We start from the raw sequence: 23,548 nt of genomic DNA on the forward strand, positions 1-23,548 counted from the left end.
AGCTTACGAGCCGACAGCACTGTGCAATCTCTTGTACTTCTAATGTTGCGGTACACGGGAGTACTACCTGGCATGGGAAGCACGAAAATGTACCGTTTCTGTCATCGGTAGTGGTTATTTTCACTTTTTAAGCTTGTAGTAAAATTGAACTGACCATTCAGCAATATAAATTGAATTTGGGTTTGAGCCCTCTGATCCTTAGGTTATTTAATTGCAAATACTGGCTATGCCATGTACGATATTGTTTTCATGTTATTTCACTGTTCTTTATATATTTCCAACTCTTTATTTTTTTCCCGATATTAGAAAGCATCCCAGAGTCGCATCGTTACATTTGGGGTAAGAACTTTTTCATTGTAAAATGTCAACTCTGCTTTGTCTATAAATTCGTTTTGTCAGCTTCCTTCTCCTCCTTTGAAGCAGATGATGTGTGCAAGCGTTCATTGTACATTGGAAACATGTCAAGCCAAGTGACCAAGGAGGACGTTCGTGCCTTGTCGGATGCCATCCGCGGTGTCCGCTTTGTGACCAGGTATGCTTCTACTTCTTGCTTCATGTGCTCGGCAAAATAGGATGTACAGATGCGTCCACTGTTGAAGGGAACACGCATAGTGGCTTTGATTTGCATAAGACTGCTATGGTTGAGAGTTCAGACACTTTTTGACAGATTAGTGACATTCACGAAAGTTTTCTTACTCATTTGCTGTTACAAGGCGGCAATATTGGTGTTCATCAGAGTTCCCTTTAACAGAGAACCATACTGTACATGGTACAGTAGAGAGAGCACAGTACCTTGTCTTGTTTTATAAAACAAGGAAAGCTTTTGTTAATATGTCTGCTTCCTTAACTTTGAACAAAAGACCCTGTGTGTTCCATTAGTACGGAAGAAGGAAAGTTCAGGAGCGGCCCCAGTCAAACCAGACCGCATAAGGAAAGGTGGGGTAAAATCCACGCGACGGATTGCGTGGATTTCTCAGCCATACATTTGTTTCTAGCTAAAGACTCGCTCATGGTCCAGAAAAATCAGAAATGGCTTTTCCCCCAAGATTTTCTAGCTGCAGATTCTGTTGACTCAACAATTTGTGTTTGGGGAGTAGTGTGTGAGCTTGCAAATCTTGGAGCTGTGAGTGTGGGTGCCATTGGGCAACGTTATGCACTATGGGTAATTGTTGATCACATAAGTATTTTGTTGCTTTTATGATACACTGAAACACTCGCAGGGACCCGTCTGCTTTATCAAAACTTATCGAAGTTTCATAGGACCCATCCTGCCTTATGGCAGCAGCACAATCAGTGGATTTTCGCTGTGAAAATTTGAAGCTTTTGCCTGTCTGCTATGGATGAGCCTATAGAAGCAAAGGGATATGCACTCAAACCTTGGTGTAATGTGGATATAAAGAATTGGTTGTAACGGATTAAGTGAATAGTTTCATTATGCAATGCGATGAGTATGTTTATAGCGAATTTTTTGATATAACGAAGTATTTCTGTAGCAGGTGTGACTGGAAGATGGCTGCTCTTCCAGTTTCAAGAAATATTGTTTTGACTTCCCTTAGTGCTTCTTTCCCCAAGTTCAATAGACCTCACTACAGTGAAGTTTTCCGGCAGCTATTGTTTCTTAGTTGATTTGGTAAAATAGGCTTGATAGAAAAATCTAGGTGTAAAATGTGGGATTCAATAGAATATTAATTTGAACTTTTTTTGGTGCCTGGGTAGTTAAGTGCAATTGATGATGTACTTTTCTCTTGTCAGTTGTGCATGGTCACTGGTGAGTTCATGGAAAATTTTCTTTGCTAGTCTTTCAAGTTCAGTTCCGCATGTGTTTTTCCACACTAGTTGCCTTGTAATAGCTAAAGCACTTGCAAAGTCCTTATATTCCGTTTATTTTTTGGGGTCTTGCTGTTATCTTGTAGAATTCAACTTACACTTGAAAAAGAATTGACATCTGGGAAAGTTGGAATTCATTATGTAGCTTGAAATGGGCAGCGCAACAAAACAAGGACAACAGACTGAAGGAACACACACCATGCAGGCACTGTGTGGCTTGTATTCCACCTATCTTGCAACCTCATTTTCCACGGTGCTGTCATTTCAAGTTACACTTGCAGTACTAAAATGAAATACATGTGTTGTTTTTAGTTGTCTAAACTTTTCAATTAGCATAGTTAAATCGTATTGATACTGTCTATTATCATTTAGTGACCAGGTCGGTGGCCTTTCTCTATATGGCAAGCAATTTATAATGGTGTAGTTAGGACATTTCAACAAGCTTATTGATCTTCCACTGCTCAAACAGCCAAAACGGACAATATTCAACCAGATTACGTTTGTCCAGAAGCTGTTCAATTATTTTACTGAAAGAAGCAGTGAACCGGGCAGTAGGCTTTAATATTCATTTCACTCAGGTTATGGACTGTATGTAAATGCGTGTCTAATCTTTTTCACATTCTGTTACTGCCCTGAAGTATAGTTCAGGAGGTAGGATAATACCTTGTACATCTTCTGGTTACCACCCATAATACTGATAAGTATTCATTTAATGTGTACTCAGCCCCGCCGCGGTGGTCTAGTGGCTAAGGTACTCGGCTGCTGACCCGCAGAGCGCGGGTTCGAATACCGGCTGCGGCGGCTGCATTTCCGATGGAGGCGGAAATGTTGTAGGCCCGTGTGCTCAAATTTGGGTGCACGTTAAAGAACCCCAGGTGGTCGAAATTTCTGGAGCCCTCCACTACGGCGTCTCTCATAATCATATGGTGGTTTTGGGACGTTAAACCCCACATATCAATCAATCATTTAATGTGTACTCATGTGCATGCTCTGATAAGTCGCAGAACTGCCGGTTCAAAGGGCACGTACAATTCAGTTATTGGGCAAAAGCTGGATGAAAAAGCTTTTCCAGCATGAAGAGAAGCAGCACGTTGCACTGGTGTGATATGGATCCATAGTGAACATGTAAGAGGCAGTTTGTCTGCAGCTTTATCTTTTTAAAAAAATATTCCTTATAGTAATGCTGCCTAAGCAAGGCACCTTTGAAAGGACCCTGCAACATTTTCGAGGTGATTGTTCAGTGGCTTCGTTAAGAGACCTTATTGCCATACTAAGACTGTCACTGCCACGCTAAGACTGTCACAGAAGTCTTTCTAATCTGTCAAGTACAAGTGCAGTTACAGCGATTTGCCACACTTCAATTCATCTTTTCTATTTTCATGTGCTGCCACCTCCCGCACACCGTTTTCAACGTTCTAATAGGGGAAAGGGATGGCCAGTTTCGCACCATTTGTATTGTAGATGTGGCCGAATGCTACCGCTGCATATACGATGGTTCGGCGCTGGCGCATTTGCTGTTTCAATGAGCTCTCGTGGCCAAGATATTATTTCGTGGGGTTACCTGGCTCTCATGCAGGACGGAGTGAAAAATATTCGTGGTGCTGCGCTGACAAAACAGCAAGTACATCTCCATCTGCAGTCGACGGCAATGAAGCACCACAGGGGCCACAACTGTCAAGACTGGGGCTGGGGTTGTCAGTCAATGTTGCTATTTGAAAAGTTTCCTATATCTTGCATGCGTGCCACTTATATAGAGGAGATTTGACATCAGGATTCGAGGAGCATATGGACACTGATCTCCAGAATGACTTAAATCTGGATTCTAAAATAGCTTTTTGTTCCGCGGTTCTATTGCAAAACATGACTGTTTTGGGTGCCTCAAGAAAAAAAATGCTTGACACTAGTTATGTCTGTGCAGCTCATGGACATGCTAATTAGAAAAACAAATAAATGTGAGACATAGGCATTCGTGTGGTCTGGGCTACTAGCAAAATGTCGGTCCTAGGACGGTGCGTTTGAGACCCTTGCTTTAATATTTCCTAGAGGAATTGTCTATATTGTGCAATTTCACTATTGTTACATTGGCAACAATAGGCTTGCTTATTAGAAAGTTCATGTGTTTCTTTTGTTTGCAACGAAGTGCTATCATTTGTTTACTTCACTTCACTGCCTTTTTAGTTCAGTCTGTGTGCAAACCACTCACTAGGTTTGCTTGTTCGAGAGTAGCTGTTGAGTCTGCGGAAATCCAGCACATGTTGCTGAAAAGCGAGTTTGTTATTAAAATCACTTCGCAGCTTTTGGCATATCGTGGTCCGGTGTCTCAAAGAAAATATATTCCTTCGCATCATGCACTCTGCCCAGCCACGGCTAGCATGGAACACGGCGTGGGGAATCTTTGAGTTCGGCGTGTGGGCTCTTGCACAGCCCTGTAAATTTCTTGCGAGTCGCAGCGCCCTTGAAAATCTGGTCCCGCTGCTTCCTCCACCTTATGATACAGGCTCGGTCCACGCCGAATTCCGCAGCAGCGCTATGGTTGCCATTGTCCTCGGCAAACGCGATCGCAGCTCGTTTAAACTTCCAGTTGTAGGATGCCCTCTTTGCACTCATTCTGACTTATGTCAGGGCTATCGAAAAGCTGACGAAAAAATGTGCGCACGCTAACAGTCAACGCAACCTGTCCGGATTTGTGAATTTTACTGGCCGCCGACTTTTGTGCCGCCCTCTCTTGTGTAAACCTAGCAACATACGACATAGCGGCTTCCTAAACTAGCAACGAGAGGGCGCGCTTGGCGACCCTGACTGCGCCATGTTCGCAGAAAGAAAAAAAAAGAGGGCTGCTTAGATTCGCAAGTAACTTTTTCCAAAATATTTATGGTGAGAACAAGGGAGGGTGCTTAGAATCGGGGGGGTGCTCAAATCGCGTAAATACGGTATATGCATTGTATGAAGGCTCCCGTCAAGCAGCAGAAATTAGTTTATTTTGCCTCTTCTTGTTCAAACATTCAAACAACTTTACAACAAGAGCTTGAATGTGAGTCTACTGTATTTCGAAGTACAAGTAGGTGATTTTTTTTCCAGATCGCACGTTCTTGTGCAATATTTCGGAAAAACAATTTATTATTATAACTTTTATTAAAATGAAATTCTTTAAGTACACAGATGTCATAGTAAACATTAATTTAGGAATATTGAAATCTGGTGTTCATTAGTACAACTTATAAAAAAGAGCATTTTAAATGTCATTCGAGTAATGAAAAAAATATCAAGGACGCAATCCACATAGACGAAAAAAGGAAGGAAACAGGATAGGGCGCTTTTTTTTTCATCTGTCGATTGCGTCCTTAATATTTTTTCAATAGGAACAGAGTAGCGCAACACCCATGTTTTAGTAAGTCATTCGAGTGGTCATGGAAAAGCACTAGGTCTGTAATGTAGGAAGTGTGTACTGAAGTGCACCAATGAACTGAAACAAGTGGTTCTGGCATTGTTTTAATTAAATGGTGCAGGAAAAAATTCAAACGTGAAAGTCATATTAAACGCAGATGTGCAGTTTCAAATAAAAAAATCCTTCTGGAGTGCTTCTAGTCTTTCTCAAAACTAGGCAGTTGTCAATTGTATGTGGAAGTCTGTATGTGTATGTGGAAGTAAAAAAATGTGTAAGTCTCTCGGCAATGGACAGCTAAAGTCAAAAGCCTCCATTCATTGCTTTGTGAGTATCGGCAGCGGTGCCGTTGAGCAAGGCTAGGCAAGGCCTACAGTACAGTGTACTAGCAACGCAGTTTAGCTTCAGTTATCTTTGTCAATCTGCTGTTGTTGTTTTTCTATTTCCTTCAGAAATGAGTGGTAGTCAACAACAGCTTAAAATAGGCTTTAAGAAAAAAAGTTATCAAGTAAGCGGAAGCGCACGGCAATTTAGTGGCACGAGAATTCTGTGCATCGGAGAAAAGTGTTCAATGCTGGAGAAGCCCAAAGCAGTAAAGCAGTGCATAACATCTTGCAGTAACAAAAAAGAACTTCGTTTCGTGGACGGGCTGCTGTGCACCCCAAACTGGAAATGCTATTCGCGAATTTGTCTGGGAGCTGCGTGCAATGTCGCTACCCGGGACAGCGGAGTGCATCCTCCTGAAACCTATCGAAATAGCGCGAGACTCTAGGCTCTCAAAAGCTCGTCATCGTGGGTGTGCCGATTTATGAAGCGGAAGGGCTTTGTGCAAAGGCGGCGTACTTCTGTGTGCCAAAATCTGCCGGAAGATTTCTATAACAAGCTGGTCGAGTATCAGCGCTGGCCGAGTATCGTCAACAGCATTGCTGCATGATGGGACACATAGGCAACACTGACGAAATATCAATCTGGTTTTATATGCCCTCGAACCGGACTGACTGCTAAAGGATCTAAGCAAGTGAAGCTCTTGACAATAGACAATGAGTATTTGCGATTTACAGTGATGCTCCGTGCACAGCCGATGGAAAGAAACTGCCCCCTCATATCATTTTTATGAAAAAAGGGCTCCCAAAAGACTTTCCCTAGGATGTTATCGCGAATGCGAATGGAAAAGGGTTGATAAATGAGTCCCTCATGCTTGAGTGGATCCGGCTTGTGTGATCGGCGACCTGGTGCGCTTTTTCAGCACCCGAGCATGTTGGTGCTCGACTCCTTTCAAGGCCATCTCGCGGCCTATGTAAAGGTAGCTCTGTCCGATGGCAAGATGGTCCTTGTCGTGATCCTTGGGGGACTAACATCAATCCTCCAGCCACTGGACATGGTGCTCAATAAACCCTTCGAAGATCACGTGCACGAGCTTTACAATGAGTGGATGCTGGGCGACAATTCAAGAGACCCGCTGGTTGCCTACGACGTCCACTGCTCGCAAACGTTTGTGGCTCGGTGTCATCAGCTTGGAAATCTGACCTGGGAGAGATAGTGCGCTAGTCTTTTTGCAAATGCTGCATCAGCAGTGCATTGGATTTAACGGAGGGCGATGCACTCTGGGACGTGACTAGTGAGAAACGGGTGTTATCGGACTCAAGTTCAAGTGAGTGAGTTACAGCACTTTGTGGCATTCTGGCATTTAAGGGGGTTTGGTAGGGTAAACCTCCCAAAAAATCGAATTTGCAATTGACAACAAAAATTCACTGTACTATGAGCAACTAACCCGTGGAAGCCGGACGTCGTGCGGCCACTCCATGTGGTTTAATGTCCGCGCCAAAGTGTGCCGCGCGCCCTCTGGCGTAAGCAGTATGCGCCCGTGAAACTTCGTTTTTCTCAAATTGAGTTTTCTGTAAATTTTTCAACTTCAATGTACCTTTTCTCAAAAAGTATTGCATTGATTTTGATTAAACTTTGCATGCGTGAGCTACAACAAGTTGGAGACAATATGAACTAAATATTGCTGATTTCGTAAAAAGTGAAGCTGTAAAAAATTGCAGAATACGCACCCTCCATGGCATTGTGCAAGCAGTATCTTTTTTTTTAGAAAAGCTTCATTAAAATGTACTTTTTAGTTCAGATATAACCTGCGAGTCTACAACACGGCTGAATATGGTTACATTCATTAGAATAGTTTCAGAGAAAACGTACCTTGAATAAGCGAACCCCCTTTCAAATTTTGGACTTAGCCAATGAAGGATAAGCAACCTAGGCATACAAAAAGTGTCACTTGATACCAAATGGCATTTTTTGTGAGCACGTGAACTTTTATGGGAATACTTGCAGCTGTTTCTAAGGTAACTGACATATACCATTCACCCTACCGTACCCCCTTAGCTACATAAGATTAGTGTCGAAGTAAAAAGAAACGTAGCCACAGTGCAGCTGGTTGTTGCGTATTCATCAAGGTAAGGGGGTGCCGCGAGGCTTCGAATTTCCAAAAAAATTTCTTAATCGCAAAGTTTGGGGGGTTGACCTATATTCCGCTCCAACCTACTTTGTTCCGGTTTTACAGTAGATATGAAAGTCAAAATGTAGGAACCTGGAATGGCTAATCATATGGATTTCTAGTTTCTTCAAAATGCTTTACATGACACATAGCCATGGAGAGGCTGTGGGGTTTTTTTCATTACGATTTTTATTATCTCTTAACACAGGGTTCGTACAGGTTCTTGAAGTCCTCGACTACCCTTGAATTTGAAACATGCATTTTCAAGGTCCTTAAAAGTCCTGGAATTTGTGCCATCCTTGAAAATCCTTGAATTTCCTGAGCAGTGCACACTCATATCGGCATTGCGACCTCCTAAATGTTGTATGTTTGCGTGTCAACCTGTGAAACTCGCCATTTTCGAAGCAGTAATGCGGTGTGGGTGCACATGATCCCATTTTGCAAAAGTGCATGGGAAAAAGTTAATTTGTGGCGAGGGTGAAGCAGTGAGTGTGATAGCAAGAAATGAGAATGTCACTTGAAGGGCGAGCGACCCCATAAATGTAATGTGCCGCTCAAGCACGAAGGACGCACAACAAGAAAGTGCACAGGATGAGTGCTGATGAACGACTGTGACAGCTCAACACTGCAAGTGTGCTGCTTAAACAAACTAAGAGTGCTAGAAAAGAATGCACATGTATCCACAGGATAAGTGTAAGTTAACCACTGTCACAGTTGTTACTTCTTGGTTGTTGAGCAACGTGCAGCGAGTGTCAAGTGTGCACGAGCCGACACTCTTGATAAGGTGGTGCCATCAAGTTTCAAGGCTATAGCAAGCACCGTGTGGATTTAAAGGGACACTAAAGGCCACTATTAAGTCCACGTTGGTTGTTGAAAAGGCGGTCCAGAAACCTCGTAGTGTTACTTCTATGCCAAGGAAGGGCCTATTTTGAAATCACGTTTTAGTGGTCCGCATCGGGTTAGCGCACTTCGAATTACCCCCCTCAAGAAGCGGACCGACCGAATCGACTCGCGTCACTGTTGCCGTGCACAACGTTGCCTGGCTTTACTGCTCTAGTAGCAGACGACCCAAAGCAGCAGGAGCCACAGCAGAACAATGGCCATTGATGAACTTCCCGCCATCGGCTTCCAGATTATAGACGCTTATATTTCGACTGCGCCCCGCTAGATGGCACCACTTTTTCCGTGTAACCACATGAAAATTGAATTTTCGAACCACTCGCGCCATTCCCCATAACGTCCGGCGGTTCTTTATTCCATGAATCAAGCAGAAACGAACAAGCAATATTTTATTGAGTCTCTTGATGCACAGAAGGTTCTTTATTTAGTTCAGTTAGATCGATTACTAGTGAATAATTGTAGGCGATCTGTCTGATGCCATCGGTATCATTTTGAAAATGTCGTACTGTGGTGCTTGTGTTCTTGTGCATTTACCTTAATTTCTCGGTAAATAGGGCACTGTTGTTGATGTTGTTTTAGATGTCATACATTGAGCTTTCACTCTGACGTAAGTTCTTATTTAACTTCAGTGTCCCTTTAAGAATATATATGAAGTCACTTCCCAAGTGTACCTAAATGCTCATTCTCTTAATCGAGGGCCATCGCAAGCATGTCCAAGACTGACGTAGCTCCATAGGAAGGGCAACAATAGTTCTAGACAAGTCTCATCAGATCTGTAGTCAGGTGAGTGACCTCCTGACTTTCGCCCGTACATACTGGCAAAGCATTGCAGCTGCTGCAGGTAGCGGCGAGTTTGTTTTGTAGGTGCTTGTGTGGCACATGCGTGTGAGAAATGACAATACTCAGCATGACGCGTGCAAAGCATTGTGATCACGTGACTAAGTCGGCTACACTGCTACGTGCCTGCCCAACTTGGTCCCCACAAACGAACTGGAAATTGTCCGGATCAAGAAGGCGACAAATTATATAGTGAGACTAAATGAATCTTGGTTGGTGTATCGTGCTTATTGGAGCAATAATTAGATTGCAGCAAAGGGCCTGCAAGCTACAAATATTGTGGAACGACCCCTTTAAGGCCAGACTACACATACGTGTTGAAGCCGATCAGCGCGTAACTTTCCAACATGGCATCGTGCCCTCTCCCAATGGAAAGGTTGGAAAAGTGTGCCAGAAGTTATTAAGACAATGCTCTTTTATAATTGCAATATTTATGTATTTTAAGTGCAATAATATTGGTCATTTTTGAAAATTTTAAGAGTGAAAAATTCCAACTTCGCATGCCGCTTTGAGTCCTTGGAAAGACTTCCAACAGGTCCTTGAATATCCTTGAATTTTTGCTTTGGAAACTTGTACGAACCCTGTAACAAAAGCTTTAGGCTATATGCATAGTGTAGTTTAGGAAAGTAGCCTTTTCGATATTTTTTTTATGGGCGTGGACAAGCTATGATGCGATTTTAGATTAGATCTGCCGTACGAATTAAGAGGTGACAGCTGCACCCTGCATGCTTGGTACAGAACACGATAGCATGCTGCGTAGATTTGTTCAACGGGGTCTGCGTAGATTTGTTCAGCCGGGAAACTGGCAATAAAGGTATCATTCATAAAGCTTGTCATGGTAGCTCTTTAATCATTAAGTAACAGCTGTGTCAGAAGTTACTTTTGGGGCTGGAAGTATTTCATGACATTCACACTCGTGACTCATTACTTCACTGCAAAATTAAAATGAACATTTTGGTTGATGCTACATTACATCCAACAGCAGAGTGCGACTGCTACGCCAGAGAAGCATTTCACCAAAGATTTAGGGGTAGATTGAATGCCCTGCAACCACCGTATTCAATCAGTAGCGAGCAGCACACACTTTTAAACAGTACAGACAGGAAAAGTAACGCACCTTGCAGTCTTCACTTCGCCAATCTCTTCACCGCACGTTTGAAGCGTCGTAAACTTCAGGCTTGCCTGACCCGATTGCTGACATTCGAGAGCGCGAGCATGAAGTCCTGGTGTCTTGGTGAGAAGAACGTAGACCCTGCCGTTAAAGAGTTATCGTGAAAGCTCAACGACTGTAAGAAAGCATGTCTGTACTTGACACGAAGTGTTTCCTGCATATTCTCGACAGGGTCAATGGCTCTCATGCGGCCATGTGTGTTTGACAGCCATGCGAGTTTTACAGCCCTTATCCAAGCTTTGCATCGATAGTGATCTCTTGCAAGGCTTGGAAAACAAATACATTTCCACATTCCTTTGCACAAGTAGAGTTGCATCTTTTCAATGCACACATTGTCGGCATTTCGCCAGCATCAAGCTTTTTCTTGAATCTTGAAACGTATCCGCTCACATGCACACTCAAAGGGATTCGTACGGTTGGTGTGCCCAATTCCCCTACAAAAACAGTTCGTGAGCCCCCCTGCAGAACCAGTGCATGTGCAGTGGCGCCATGAAAAATGCAGATTGCTTTGTCTTTCCTACTAGTGAGCGTGGCAAAAAACTACGGAGGGATGGGGAGGGCTTAGGGGCAAAAAGATGAGCCCCTTGTCAGCATGTCATGACCTTGAGTACCTTTCATTTTAAAGATGATAATCTTTCTTGGAGTACTCCGACGCAAAAATTTTGTTCTGTCCATCTGTCTACACATTCGTCTGTTTGTCTACCATAATACCTCAAACGGCCAACCCCATCTGCAGCGCCCACCAATACTGCTCAAGTTTCAGTGTTTGTACTTGTGCGTCTGTCAATTAAAAAGCAGTTATTACGCATATCTGAGGCATCATAACACGTCAATATTTTGTATGTGTTTTTGTACTAGAGAAGGCATAAATAATTCTAAGGACTCTACCATTTATCACACTGCGCTCACAATGAAATGCGATGCTCAAAAAAGGCAAGTGTTTTCAACGCTTTGCTAAGATGACACGGTGGTGGAATCTGCCCGTCGCTTTGCATTCTACACCATATCGCCTCCAAGACAGGCGCACGTTTTCCTTAGTTTTCGAAGATAAACTGCCAGATAGCGCTCGTGCCTAACGTGCCCCGATGCGCTCGTTCGCTTTCGCTGCACTGATCGAGACTCTTGCCTCCAGAATACAATTCATCGATTTTCTCGTGCAGAACATCAAATAAATGTTTTGTTCACTCTTTCCAGATGCAAGACTAGTCTTTCGACGGCATTTACAGTAAAACATGCCGACACGGGGCTTTTTTTTTTTCTTTAAATGCATCGCTTACTTTCAGTTTGATTGCAGAGCACACACGGGCACGTGGTGGCATCCCACAGTGGCCACAGTAACTGTGCAGATCACGATGCTCATATCGGCCAATGACTGTGGACTTTGAGTATATGGCATTGTTTGTAAAGAGACGAGGGAGCAATTTCTAGCTGACTAGAAAAATAATGCATGCTGCGCTATAATGTTGGCTCGCACGTTTTTGAGAGCTGCAACTACTGATCACCAATGTTTTTTTACCATGCTGAAAAAGTGTTGCAGGTTTCCCTTAAGGTGGCGATTCCTGCAAGGGGGAAGCCTGCTGGTCATAATGAACAACCTCCAAGACAGGGGCATCTTTATACCCTATGATGCCCCCCCCTTTTTTTTTTTAAACTTTAGCAGGCATTTTGTTTGGGTGTCCTCAGTGTGATTATGGCTACGGGCTTGCTCGAATTGTGGCTACACACTTGTTCAGAGCGTGTCACATCGCCATCCACTAGCACTTTATAATCGCAGTTTATGTGGTCTGTCGGGTATTGAGGGTCACTAGCTCGAGGTTTTGTTGGTACAAAGCTATGCAAGCTGGTGTGTTGAGGCTACAGCAGAGATAAGTACCTTTGTGGTGGTTTTTAAAGGCGAAGCATTTCGTTGCAAACCAAAGGAACTTTGTTTCTATCAATCTAGTTGCCTACATTTTGGTGCTTTTAGGGTTGTCGCCATGATTTATTTATGAGGAGTGTGCTAATATTCAAAATTTGAAATATTTTTTAAATATTGTTTGCCATTTGATTTGCTCCAGAATTTCACTATTCAAATTTCTCAGCGAAAAATAGTTGATATCCAATTAGCAGTGGCCCCTTCAAGTTTTCAATATGCTTTACCCCAGTGCTCTCCTTTTGCAGCAAAGCTGCCTCAAAGCAGCTTTGCTGCGTATGTATTGCAAATGTGTCGACTCCAGAAGACGTGGTTCCAACATGGAGATGATGAATGCAGAAGAGGTGGGGATCACTTAATATTTTGGGCCTGAAATATACAGTCAGGAAAATTGGACAACGAAGGTTTTAGCATGTAGTATTTCAGATCCTATATATTGTCTTTGAGGCAAATTTGGAACTTCGGGCTCGAAGGGAGCACACCCTTGTCTGCCACATCAGTTGGGCTTCCACAGAAGTTGGAGGAAATAGCATCTTTGCCTTTCACATGTAAAGTGTTTCTGGCAACACTTGTGTTGCACTAAATTTTGCATGTAAATACGATTCGGCCTCTGCATTTTCTTTATATCCGTATTCATTTTGCGCAGCTCTAGTATTTACCAAATTGGCATTGTAGGGCATGAGTGTAGGGTGAACATGATTTCGAGTCATGACATGGACAACTTAACCCTCCAGTTGTGTAAGGCATAAATATTTTTTCTTCAGTCATGTGTCATACATACTGTCGTGCATCTCGGCCCTGTTCACCAGTTGTCGCTTCGAATCCCACCGCTGCCACCAGTTGCGGACAGGGGGTCTGCCCGGTCTTTTGTGGTAGCGTGGTGTAGCTTTGGGTTGAGGAACTGAACACTGACAAAATGGGGATACGAAAAACAAACAGGTTTATGGCACTATTTACAATTATTTACAGCATGAGGTAAGGAGTTCACAAACCACGAGCGTGGTGGTTGAACCGTTACATTGTTCAGAGCGACGTCCTGCACTCTACAGCGCCATTTTAAACCCTGTCGGGCTCCTCCTTAATTAGAACGTCAATCGACACCGCCCACAGGGCACAATTCAGTAGCACATGGTCCGCCGAATAGTTATTGCCCCTCTTGACGCAATGCTCTGAGGATAGGGCAAATGGGGTTCTCTCCCGGAACAATTTGGCGGTTGGGTTGCTTTTTCTGTCTTTCCCTGGATGGGCAGCCAAGGAGTAAACACTTCAATAGCGGAGACACGACCTGTGCGGCTGGTCTGCTTCACCGTCTCGCTAGACATGCCGGCCCGGAGGAATCACTTGTAGGGACATTGGCTCGTGGACAGTCTTCTAATCGCTTTGTCGCTCCCTGCCGCTGGGTCCGAGAACGTGGGGTTCCGGGCATGGGAGCGCTGCCCGGCTACATTTCTCGGCGACAGCATGGAGCCTACTGACGACTGTCATAACAATACCTGCATACCACTGCCAGTAGAAAGAATAAGATTTGAAGTAATTGCGTGGTAGTGTGAAAGGGGCCCTGCAACACAAGTAGCCATGAAAGGGATTCAGTAAAGAAGCTTATTGCCTCATGAATTCAGTCACAAATTTAGAATACATTCATTCAGTGTGAGCAGAGTTAGGAAGACTTGTCGGACTCTGCAGTAGGTGACCAGTAAAACAGCAAGGGGTTTTGTGTTGCACCGTCTGCTGCCAACTTCCGGTTCGAGGAGAGTAGACAACGTTAAAGCACTCCGCTGTGAGCCTCAGATTATTCGGGATTCGCGCGCGCTGTCTCCCATTTATCTTCGTCCAGCTAAACCATAGTCGGTTGTTCAGCCGTGGCTGTTCCAACTCGTGTGTGAAAGGCAAACGCATGTATCGATTCCCATGGAATGAACAAAGAAAAATTTGGTGGGCCATGGCTGTGAAGAGATCCACAGCGACAGGTAGCCTTCGAGTACGGATTGTTGAAGCCAGAGTGTGCGAAAACCATTTTATCGCAGGTACATGTGTATTTCACACCAAAAAACCTTACGCATGGATTTGCTGGGAATATTATATTGCGAAATAAATTGTCGCGCAGGCGCACCTAGCAAGGATATTATGGGAACACGCGGGGGAAATCTACCTGCCATATGAGATGAGCACAGGCCATCGCACCGATATATATGACAAAAAATGCAAAAGCTTCACTCGATATATGACAAAAAATGCGAAATCTTCACTCAATAGTAACTTTAGGTGAAGCGCTGGACGAGTCCATTTGCATTTATCGTGGTCAAACTGTGCGCCAGGATGGCACCCAAAGGAAGAAGTGCATTAAGCAAGCGCAGGGTTTCGACTTTTCGGCGCTGTCTGTCTGACTGTATTGTTTATGTGCCGTCGTGCCGCACAGCTTGACCAATATCAGCGTTCAAATAAGCATGTGGCTTCGGCTAAGAAATGCATCATATAGCGCGCTGAAGGCTAGAAAAAGATATCTCAACGAGCTCAAAAAGTGCTGCGCTTCATGCCGATCGACCATGTTGGACGAAGCAGCGATTCTAAAAAGAACTCTTAGCATACTGCTGCAGTCATCCCCGTCCCCCGAGATCTTTAAAATAGTAATTTTTTTATCTGCTAGCCTAACTGACAGTACCCCTGAGCAGCATAAAAGCATTGCAGATCATTTTGGTGCAATAAAAAGTTTTCTTGCCATTCATGGCTTTCGTAGGTTATCATCGTTGCTGTCACGGTTAGCAATAAAGAAAAAGCAACTTCTAAAGCATTGACATTGCACGGAGAGGTGCTTTTTGCAACGGAGCGGTACAAAAGTGTGTGCGTGCCACTGCTGGCCTGCATGGTGCGTCGAACCCGAAGCCATCGTATCGCACAGTTGCTTGCGATTGCCCATATTACCGATCACCTATTGCATTCTCTCTTTACGACTTGGCAAGCTATAGTCGGGCTTTGGTAGACTGCTGTGGAGTATGCCATCTGTGCCATCACAGAAGTGCTAATTTAGTGATGAACCATAAGTTGCATGCCACTGTGGTGGGCGTGCATGGTAAGCCCACTGTATGAACACTACTTGAACTGCTCAAACATGTCAATGCACCTTAGGCTTGGTTCAAAGCAAAAAATGGGGTGAGGGGGGCTTACGCCACTTTTTCTAGACTGCTTTGCATGAAATGGATTTTAAGTGCGTGGGATCGGCTGGAATTTTATTTGCCTTTTAGCAAATAAAGTTCCACCCCATGTATATTGGTACCGTTTTCTATCTTTGAAAACTCTCAATTCAGAAGCATAGAGTTGGTAGGCACCCTGGTATTAAGTGGTCTCGTGCTTTCTTTGGATTTTTTTTTTAACGGTTCGTTCGACAGGCGTAGTGCATTCCTGGACTTTGAGAGCCCTGAGGTAGCAACTGCACAGCTGGAGGTGCTGCGCAACATGCAGCTCAAGGGGCAGCCAGTGCAAGTGGAGCCAAGCAGACCTCGGAGCAATTCAACAATGAAGTCTGACCGTTTGTTGTATGTGCGAGGGTTCCCTGATGACAAAGGCATGGATGCTCTTGGACCACTCTTCCCTCAGGCCTTGCTCATTGACCGTCGTGAAGGGTATGTCGCACTACAGTAATATTAGCTTATACATTGCGAGCTATGTGTCTGCATTTTTGTATTTCTTGCAACCCATCTGTATTTACAATTTATTCCACCTTGTTGAAACTATTTTCTGTGTACATTTGTGTTCACACAAGATGTTGATTTTGCTTCTTTCTGCACCACTGCATACTGAAAAATCGGAAACTGTTCATAACTGCGTATTATCGTATTAGTAGTATAGCCGCGTCCAACAGCAAGTGTACGTGGGAATTCATAATGGCGAAACTAAAAGTGAAAGGGACTTCATTCTGTGTGCACACCCAGGCATTGTACCGAATATAGACGTTGTTGGCAAGAGCTCATTCATCTAGATTTAAGAGCAAAGGCATAAGCTAATATGCAAAAGACCAATTAATGAGAGGAAAGCGGTGAGAGGAAAGTACAGGAATTCTGATATTCCCTTCAGAATAGATTCGAGGCATTAAACAGTGTCACCGGGGTGCTTGTTAAAGAACCCCAGGTGGTCAAAAGAACCCCACATATCAATCAACAGTGTCACCGATGCTAGTGTTGACACAATCAACGATAATCTTATTAGTATCATCAAAGAGTGTGCAATGGAAATCGGAGGTACTCACTAGACGGGACACTGGCAAATTATATTAAGAGGCGAAACATCTCATACAGAGACTAGGTATGAAAGCCTCAAATAACACCGGCAAAATAGAGCTAGTGGAGATTTCGAAGTTAATCAATAGGCGTAAGGTAGCCTACATCAGAAGGTTTGACATGCAGAGAATTGAGCAGGTTCTAAAAAGCGGCAGAAGCCTAACAGCTGCAAAGACAAACTTATGCATAGGCAAAAATCGGATGTATGCATCAAAGGACAAGGAAAGCAATGCCATAACCAATATGGATAGGATAAGAGTCGAGGGGACAGAGTTCTACAGAGAGCTGTACAGAAGTCGAAGCAACCAGGATGATATCGTAAGAAGCAATAATAGCCCAGAGGAATTTGACATTCTACCAGTAACTACAGGTGAAGTAAGGAAAGCCTTAGAAAGAATGCAAAGAGGCAAAGTTGCTGGTGAGGGTAAGGTAACAACACACCTGCTGAAAGATGGCGGAGAAATTGTGTTAGAAAAACTGTTAGAAAAACTGAACTCTTAACGGAAAGGGTACCAGAATCTTGAAAGAACGCGAACATCTTAATCCATAAGAAAGGAGATGTCTAGGAAAAGTTACAGGCCGATGAGCTTACTGTTTGTTCTCTACAAATTATTTACAAAAATAATAGCTAATAATGTAATTAAGGCGGCGTTTGAGTTCAATCTATCAAAACACCAAGCAAGATTTTCTACAGGCTACTCCACAATAGGCCATATTCATACAATCAATCGGGTAATATACAAATGCTCAAAATACAACCAACCCCTAAACATAGCTTTCATAGATTACGAAGAGGGGTTTGACTCAGTTGGGACATCAGCAGTAACGCAGGCACTACAAAATCGGGGCATTAATGAACCCTAAATAAATATACTGGAAGAAATCTACTGTGGATTCACAGCCACAATAGGATTCACAGCCACCATAGCCACCAACAGAATCCCAATAAGGTAGACACACGCGATTTCTCCAATGCTATCCACTGCGTGTTTGCAGGAGGTTTTCAGGACCCTAGATTGGGAAGACTTAGGGATAAGAGTTAATGGAGAGTATCTTGGCAACCTGCGATACGCTGGTGACGTTGCCTTGATGAGTAACTAAGGGGACGAATTATACGGAAAGCAGAATAGTAGGTCTCAAAATTAATATGCACAAAACTAAAATAATGTGCAACAGTTTCATCAGAAAACAGCACTTAGGTGGAGACGCACTGGAAGTTGTAAAGAAATGTCTACTTAAAGTGATGGGTAGTAGTAACCGCGGAGCCGAACCATGAGAGAAATGAATAACGAGAACAAGAATGGGGTGGATCACATTCGACAAGCATTCTCAAATCCTGAATGGTAATCTGCCACTAATGCTCAAGAGGAAGGTACATAACAGCTCCATCTTGCTGATACTTATCTATGGAGCAGAAACCTGGAGGCTTACAAAGAGGGTTCAGTTTAAATTGAGGACGACGCAGCGAGTAATGGAAAGGAAAATGATAGGTGTAACTTTAAGAGACAAAAAAGGACTCGGTGGGTCAGGGAACAAACCGGGGTGGAGGATATCAGTTGAAATTGAGAAGAAATGGATGTGGGCGGAAAACGTAGGCAGGATAACCGCTGGTCATCAAGGCTGACTGGATTTTCATAGAAGGCAAACTCACAAAGAGGGGACATAAAGTTAGGTCAGCCGATGAGATTAAAAAGTTCGCAGGCATAACGTGGCAGCAGAAAGCACAAGGCCGGGTTGATTGGCAGATCATGGGAGAGGCCTTCTTCCTGCAGTGGGCATAGTCAAGCTGATGATGATCAGTATAGCCACCAGCTGACAATTCAAACTTTATTAGGATTGCTAAGCAACCAGCTATTCAGATTTAAAGACTATTCAGTCAGAAAATTTGTTTATTTATATTTTGCTGCCCTTGAGTCCAGAATAACTGGTCAGTTGGTCAGTTAATAATGTTGTACTATTAATGTTGTACTGAACTTTAGCATGCGAATTTAGTGGCACCGTGAGATAGCCATCAAGTCGGAAGCGTGGCTGAAACATCTTTTCTGTTTTATCAAAAGAGGTATAGTTGCATTTTCGTCAAGGTTGTGATTGCTCGAGCAGCAACTGTGATGTTTGATTCTAATGGTGCGATCATTGGCACTCATGCTATATAGAGAAGAATCGGCGAGAATGGCTCGTGAACCCTTTGACGTGGTACCGTCGTATTCTTACACCAGCGTTTTGTAGTAATGAATGGGCAAAGCAATAAATGGGATAACAACGAATTGTAGTGTAACACGAAGAGAGGCTGGTAGCTAACATTTTTCTCTCTCTCTTTTTTAATCGTATATCACATAGCTATAAAACTCTTGTGTATCACATAGCTATAAAACTTCAGGGAGAGGAACACTTCGCACAGTCTGTTAGTGATGAAAGTGCAGCACATTAAAGTGTGCGACCTGCAGTCTGGCTTCCAAGGTATCGTACATGGCAGCGATCGCAATGTGCTCTTTGAAGCAAAGTTCACTTGCTTCTCGAGTGGTACCTCCTCGCCCTCTTGTCTTTTCATGCTTAATCAAGACGGGCAGTGTTTCCTCGCTGCTTAATTGCAAGTCACCAACATATAAAGTGATGTTATCGCATCTGCTTGCTGAGTGACTCAGATGGGCCAGCTCCTATGATCTCGGTCTGCTGCGTTTTGTGGCCCTCGCTCGCGCAATTTCACTCGCGTGTAGAGCTTTAGCGTAGTGTTTGAAAAATGCAGCTTTGGACAAATGTCGCTTCTCAAGTGCTTTGTAATAGGGCTAAATATACTTTTAATGTTCTCTCTTCTCTAAACTTGCTCGACAAGGCGTTTCTGGCTGCTAGGAACCAGTTCCAAAATGTCTGATTCTAGTCGGAAGCAATGTGGAAAGGGTGGCGAGCTCGTGGTATGTTAACACTTAGCTGCAGTATCGTTTCTGTAAAGTAGTGGTGTATAGCACATTAGTGGCTGCCAGTGGTGATATGAACTTGCGTAGTGTGCACAGCCACACTCAATGACCCGTCAGGCTATGTAGTTGCAGAGATATCGGTTGTTACTTGCGCTGCCATCATGCCATGCCTGTACTATATGTAGGTGGTGTTGGCTGCGCATTTTTATACACGTCCTTCACTTACTTTGTTTTTCGTGCATTTTTCTTCGTTTTGGCATCTCTAGCAGCTGATTGCACGCAATCATCTGCCATTTGACTGCAATGCTAGCAGAGCGGGAGTTCCAACGGACAGGGAAAAGAGCTTCCCTCCTTTCCCATCCGGTTTCGACAGCTCCATCTACATATATCACCTCCATTTTGAGGCGATTTGCGACGCGCTCACGTGTTCGAACTCGTATTGCTCACAGTAGTACATGCAGGGCTTCAGTGCCATGTGCGGTGCTAGCTGCAGAGGTGGAGTATGTGCCGTGCCCTACTGGTAGATACTATGTAGTACCCTTGAACTTAGCATAGTAGTTTCCTACATAGTTTCCTAAATACACTAGAGGGAACTCTGGCGCTAGTGTCTAGGGAGCTTCAGCGAGCATGGGACTGACGGGTAGTACACGGATTTCTCTAATCGTCGTAGTTCTGGCTCCCCGTTTGTTCGTGTGGATTGGAGCTGTTTTCTCGCGAAACAAAAATCCCCGAATGTGCAGCAGTTGTGCTTTATGCTTTTAGGCTTACCATTTTAAATTGGGTCACGAAGCTCAGGAGTGTTCATTCTTTGTTTCGAAACAAAACCAAAACGCAGCAATAAACGAAGCCACAAGTGCGATTCACTACCTGCAAGTGGTCGCTGAACAATCGCAGTGCCAGTCCCTTGTAATTACTATGTTTACTCGCTTAATGAATAATTTTTTTTTCCTTTAAAAAATTGAACCGAAGTTGGGGGTGCGTTTATTATGCGGGGCAAATTTTATGAAAAATTTCTGCGGGTGAGCAAAAATGGGTAATGCAAAAAAAAGTTGGGTCACTTAATCTTTCGCAATTGACATGTGTAGTGTTTGGTTGCAGGTTCTTTGTTGCAGGTTCTTTGTTGCACTTCACTCATCTTCGGTGGTTCATGGCACTGCCTTCTGCATGCTGTCCTCACGCTGCCCGCCCATGCCATATAAGCGTTTCGCGGCTATCTTTCTTCGCAATTGTTTAACTGATACAGTGGTATCTACTGTGATATCGAGGGGCGCTACGCCGCACTTTGCTAACTTCGCGGCAACCTTGCACGATGACCGTGACGACGCCGTTAATATTGTAGCAAGTAATCAACATTGCAGCAAGCTACCACCGAAGCATCAAAATAAACTGTCGATAACCAGATTAACGACAAAATACAGCTGCCACCTCGATGTCCACATGAGAAGTTACTGTGGAAAAACTAGACTCTTTTGTTCCCCGAACTATGCGCGAATAACACGCACAAAGATAGAATTGCAACCAGAGCGAGAATCGGGGATGCTACCCTTTTAGGTAATCTGTCACGATCCTTTCTGGGCGACAAGTGACTTTCTTCTGGTTTTTCAGAAACCTGCGATGCTGTGGCGACGAATGGCCCTTTGCGACATCCGTGGCGACATCAAATCCTGTCGTCGTCGCTCAAAAATAGTGTGCATGTGGTTGGGCCACAGAACACTAGGTTAGGCTTGCGTTTAGTATTTGCAGGAAGCGACCATTAGTTTGCGCGGGCAGTTTTGTGACCTTCGCTCGCTGTGTGCTCATCAGCTGCGATGTCTCTACACTCTCACCGTTCATTAACCTCACTGTGGTGCATAGATAATTAAAGACTGCGGACGTGCCGCGTATAAAAACAATACGACATGCGGCAGCGGGCGAAGGTGCGGAGGGAGTAAGCCGAGGTGGCGGAATTGTGTCGGCATAATAAAAACGGAAGAGATCCAGCGGGCAGGGAGGCGCCATGTGTTAATTAGCGGGACTGCAGCGGATGAGTTTAGGGGGTGCGTTGATTATGCGAGTGCGTTCATTACACGAGCAAAAACTGTAATTTGAGGAAACTATCATTTCCTATAGTGTGGTGCAGCAACAAACCTTGAGCTTAAAACTTCTTGGCATGGTTGGCACTGCTACACAGCATGCTCCATGAGCACAAAATGTGGCTGGATGTGGCGTACAACACAGCAGCATCCAGCAGCAGCAACAGTTGCAATCAGCAATGCCGGAGCTGAAATATTGAGGCAATATGAATGGCCTGGGAACCTGCTTTCACCGCATTTAAGGAATGCACCATTTCTGAGGCCTTGACTTCACTAATCATTGACAGCAACACTAGTGTAGTTGGCAAGCACCACAGGTGTAGTCCATAAATGTTGAGGAAATGGAATCTAAAATATGGAATGGAGAGCCCTATATAGATAGGTCTGAAGTTTCAATCATTGCATTGCATGGTGTCTAAGGAAATAACAATGGTGCCACAAAAAAACAATAAAAAAACGAGCATATCCTATTTATTGGTGATTGGCTATCTGTGCATATGAAAAAGAGAAATGTAGCATAAATCTATTCCTTTTTTTTCAGGAAAATACTACTGAGATTCAAGGATCATGAAAGTGCCATAAGTGCTATCAAAGAAGTTATTGCTCATGATGGGACTGACTACAAGTTCAGCTTTGCCGCTGGTGAGTATCGCACTTCTTTTCATGATACTATCTGCATTATTATCTATACAACGGGCTAAATTTTCTAGAAACTAGAAAATTGGAACAGCCGAATTGGAGGTACTCAGCAAATCAACTGACATCATGGCTCCATTGTATTTTCATCATCAACTAAGTTTCTCAGGGCTTCAAGCACCATGCATAAAATAGTTGAACCCTGCATTTGTGTTTTCCCATGACCTTTCTACCATGCTTAGTTGATAGCCATAATAAACTAAGCAAAATTTTAATGCATTCGGATAGTGCTAGGTGTTTCAAATTTATCATTGTAGATGTCATGATAGTTATGCTGGGAATACAGCTTTGTGGATGAGATGTTACACAAATTTTAGGATTAGGTGTTTTATCCATCATTTCTCCTTTTTTTTTATCATGTGGGTAGTACTAGCTTTTCAAACAAAGTGGTTTATGAAGGGAATGTGGTCCTTAGTTGCGCATTGCCGACCGAGTGTAATATGCGGTGTGCTTCAGAGCAAGGTATAGACGAGAAAATGGCATTCATGTATGCGTGTTAGACATGTAGTATACTGCTGGAATGAACCTTGCTTGATTAAACCCCAAATTTTGATCACGACAATGAATTATTTTGTGTCCGTTTCGTAGTACACTTCTACTTTGGTTTTTGCCTCCCTTCTGGGAAGTTGGAAAGCTGTGCCTGTTTCCGTGTGATGTGCATTTTCATCTATTCTATTGCCGATTGCATTGCAGCTCGTCCTAGATGGAACCGCCGAGGCCCACCTCGATCAATGTGGCGCAGATACCCGCAAGGCAAGTTCATCAAGCATGAGTCAAGGCAAGACTGAATTCTGCTCAGACAAGTGCCGCCCAGCCATTCTCCTTGTTCTGCAAAGTTGTGCAAAGGGAAGAATGGCACTGAAAAGGAAGAATGGCACTGAAAAGGAAGCAATGTGCAATGACGAAAATGCTGGGTGGTGTTACTGGATTGTCAGAGTCTAGATTGTTAAACATTAAGTTTTTGTTTTTCTTAAGTTATTTTATATTTTATTTTGTTTTTATAAGGACAACAAATAAAGAGTGCCTTAGCAGTACAAGGCTGTGTGGTGAACTGTCTGGCTTTGGATGCCAATT

General features: G+C 43.6%; 1 protein-coding gene across 14 annotated transcripts in view; it reads left to right on the forward strand.

The window, feature by feature from the left end:
• Positions 1-23,525, forward strand: part of LOC119161534 (uncharacterized) — a 38,906-nt gene extending 15,381 nt beyond the window's left edge. For 11 of the 14 annotated variants that reach the window (XM_075879071.1, XM_075879073.1, XM_075879078.1 and 8 more), the window contains 5 exons: positions 307-339; positions 421-532; positions 15,907-16,140; positions 22,320-22,420; positions 23,168-23,525. In XM_075879071.1, the coding sequence (XP_075735186.1) occupies positions 307-339; positions 421-532; positions 15,907-16,140; positions 22,320-22,420; positions 23,168-23,262 (575 nt within the window). In that variant the 3' untranslated portion in view covers positions 23,263-23,525. The remainder of the gene's footprint in view (positions 1-306; positions 340-420; positions 533-15,906; positions 16,141-22,319; positions 22,421-23,167) is intronic. The other 3 variants (XM_037414064.2, XM_037414065.2, XM_037414073.2) reach the window with 1 other exon arrangement.
• Positions 23,526-23,548: the final 23 nt, after the last annotated feature.

The sequence above is a fragment of the Rhipicephalus microplus genome, chromosome X (assembly GCF_043290135.1).
Source record: "Rhipicephalus microplus isolate Deutch F79 chromosome X, USDA_Rmic, whole genome shotgun sequence".
NCBI classification, from domain to species: Eukaryota; Metazoa; Arthropoda; class Arachnida; order Ixodida; family Ixodidae; genus Rhipicephalus; species Rhipicephalus microplus.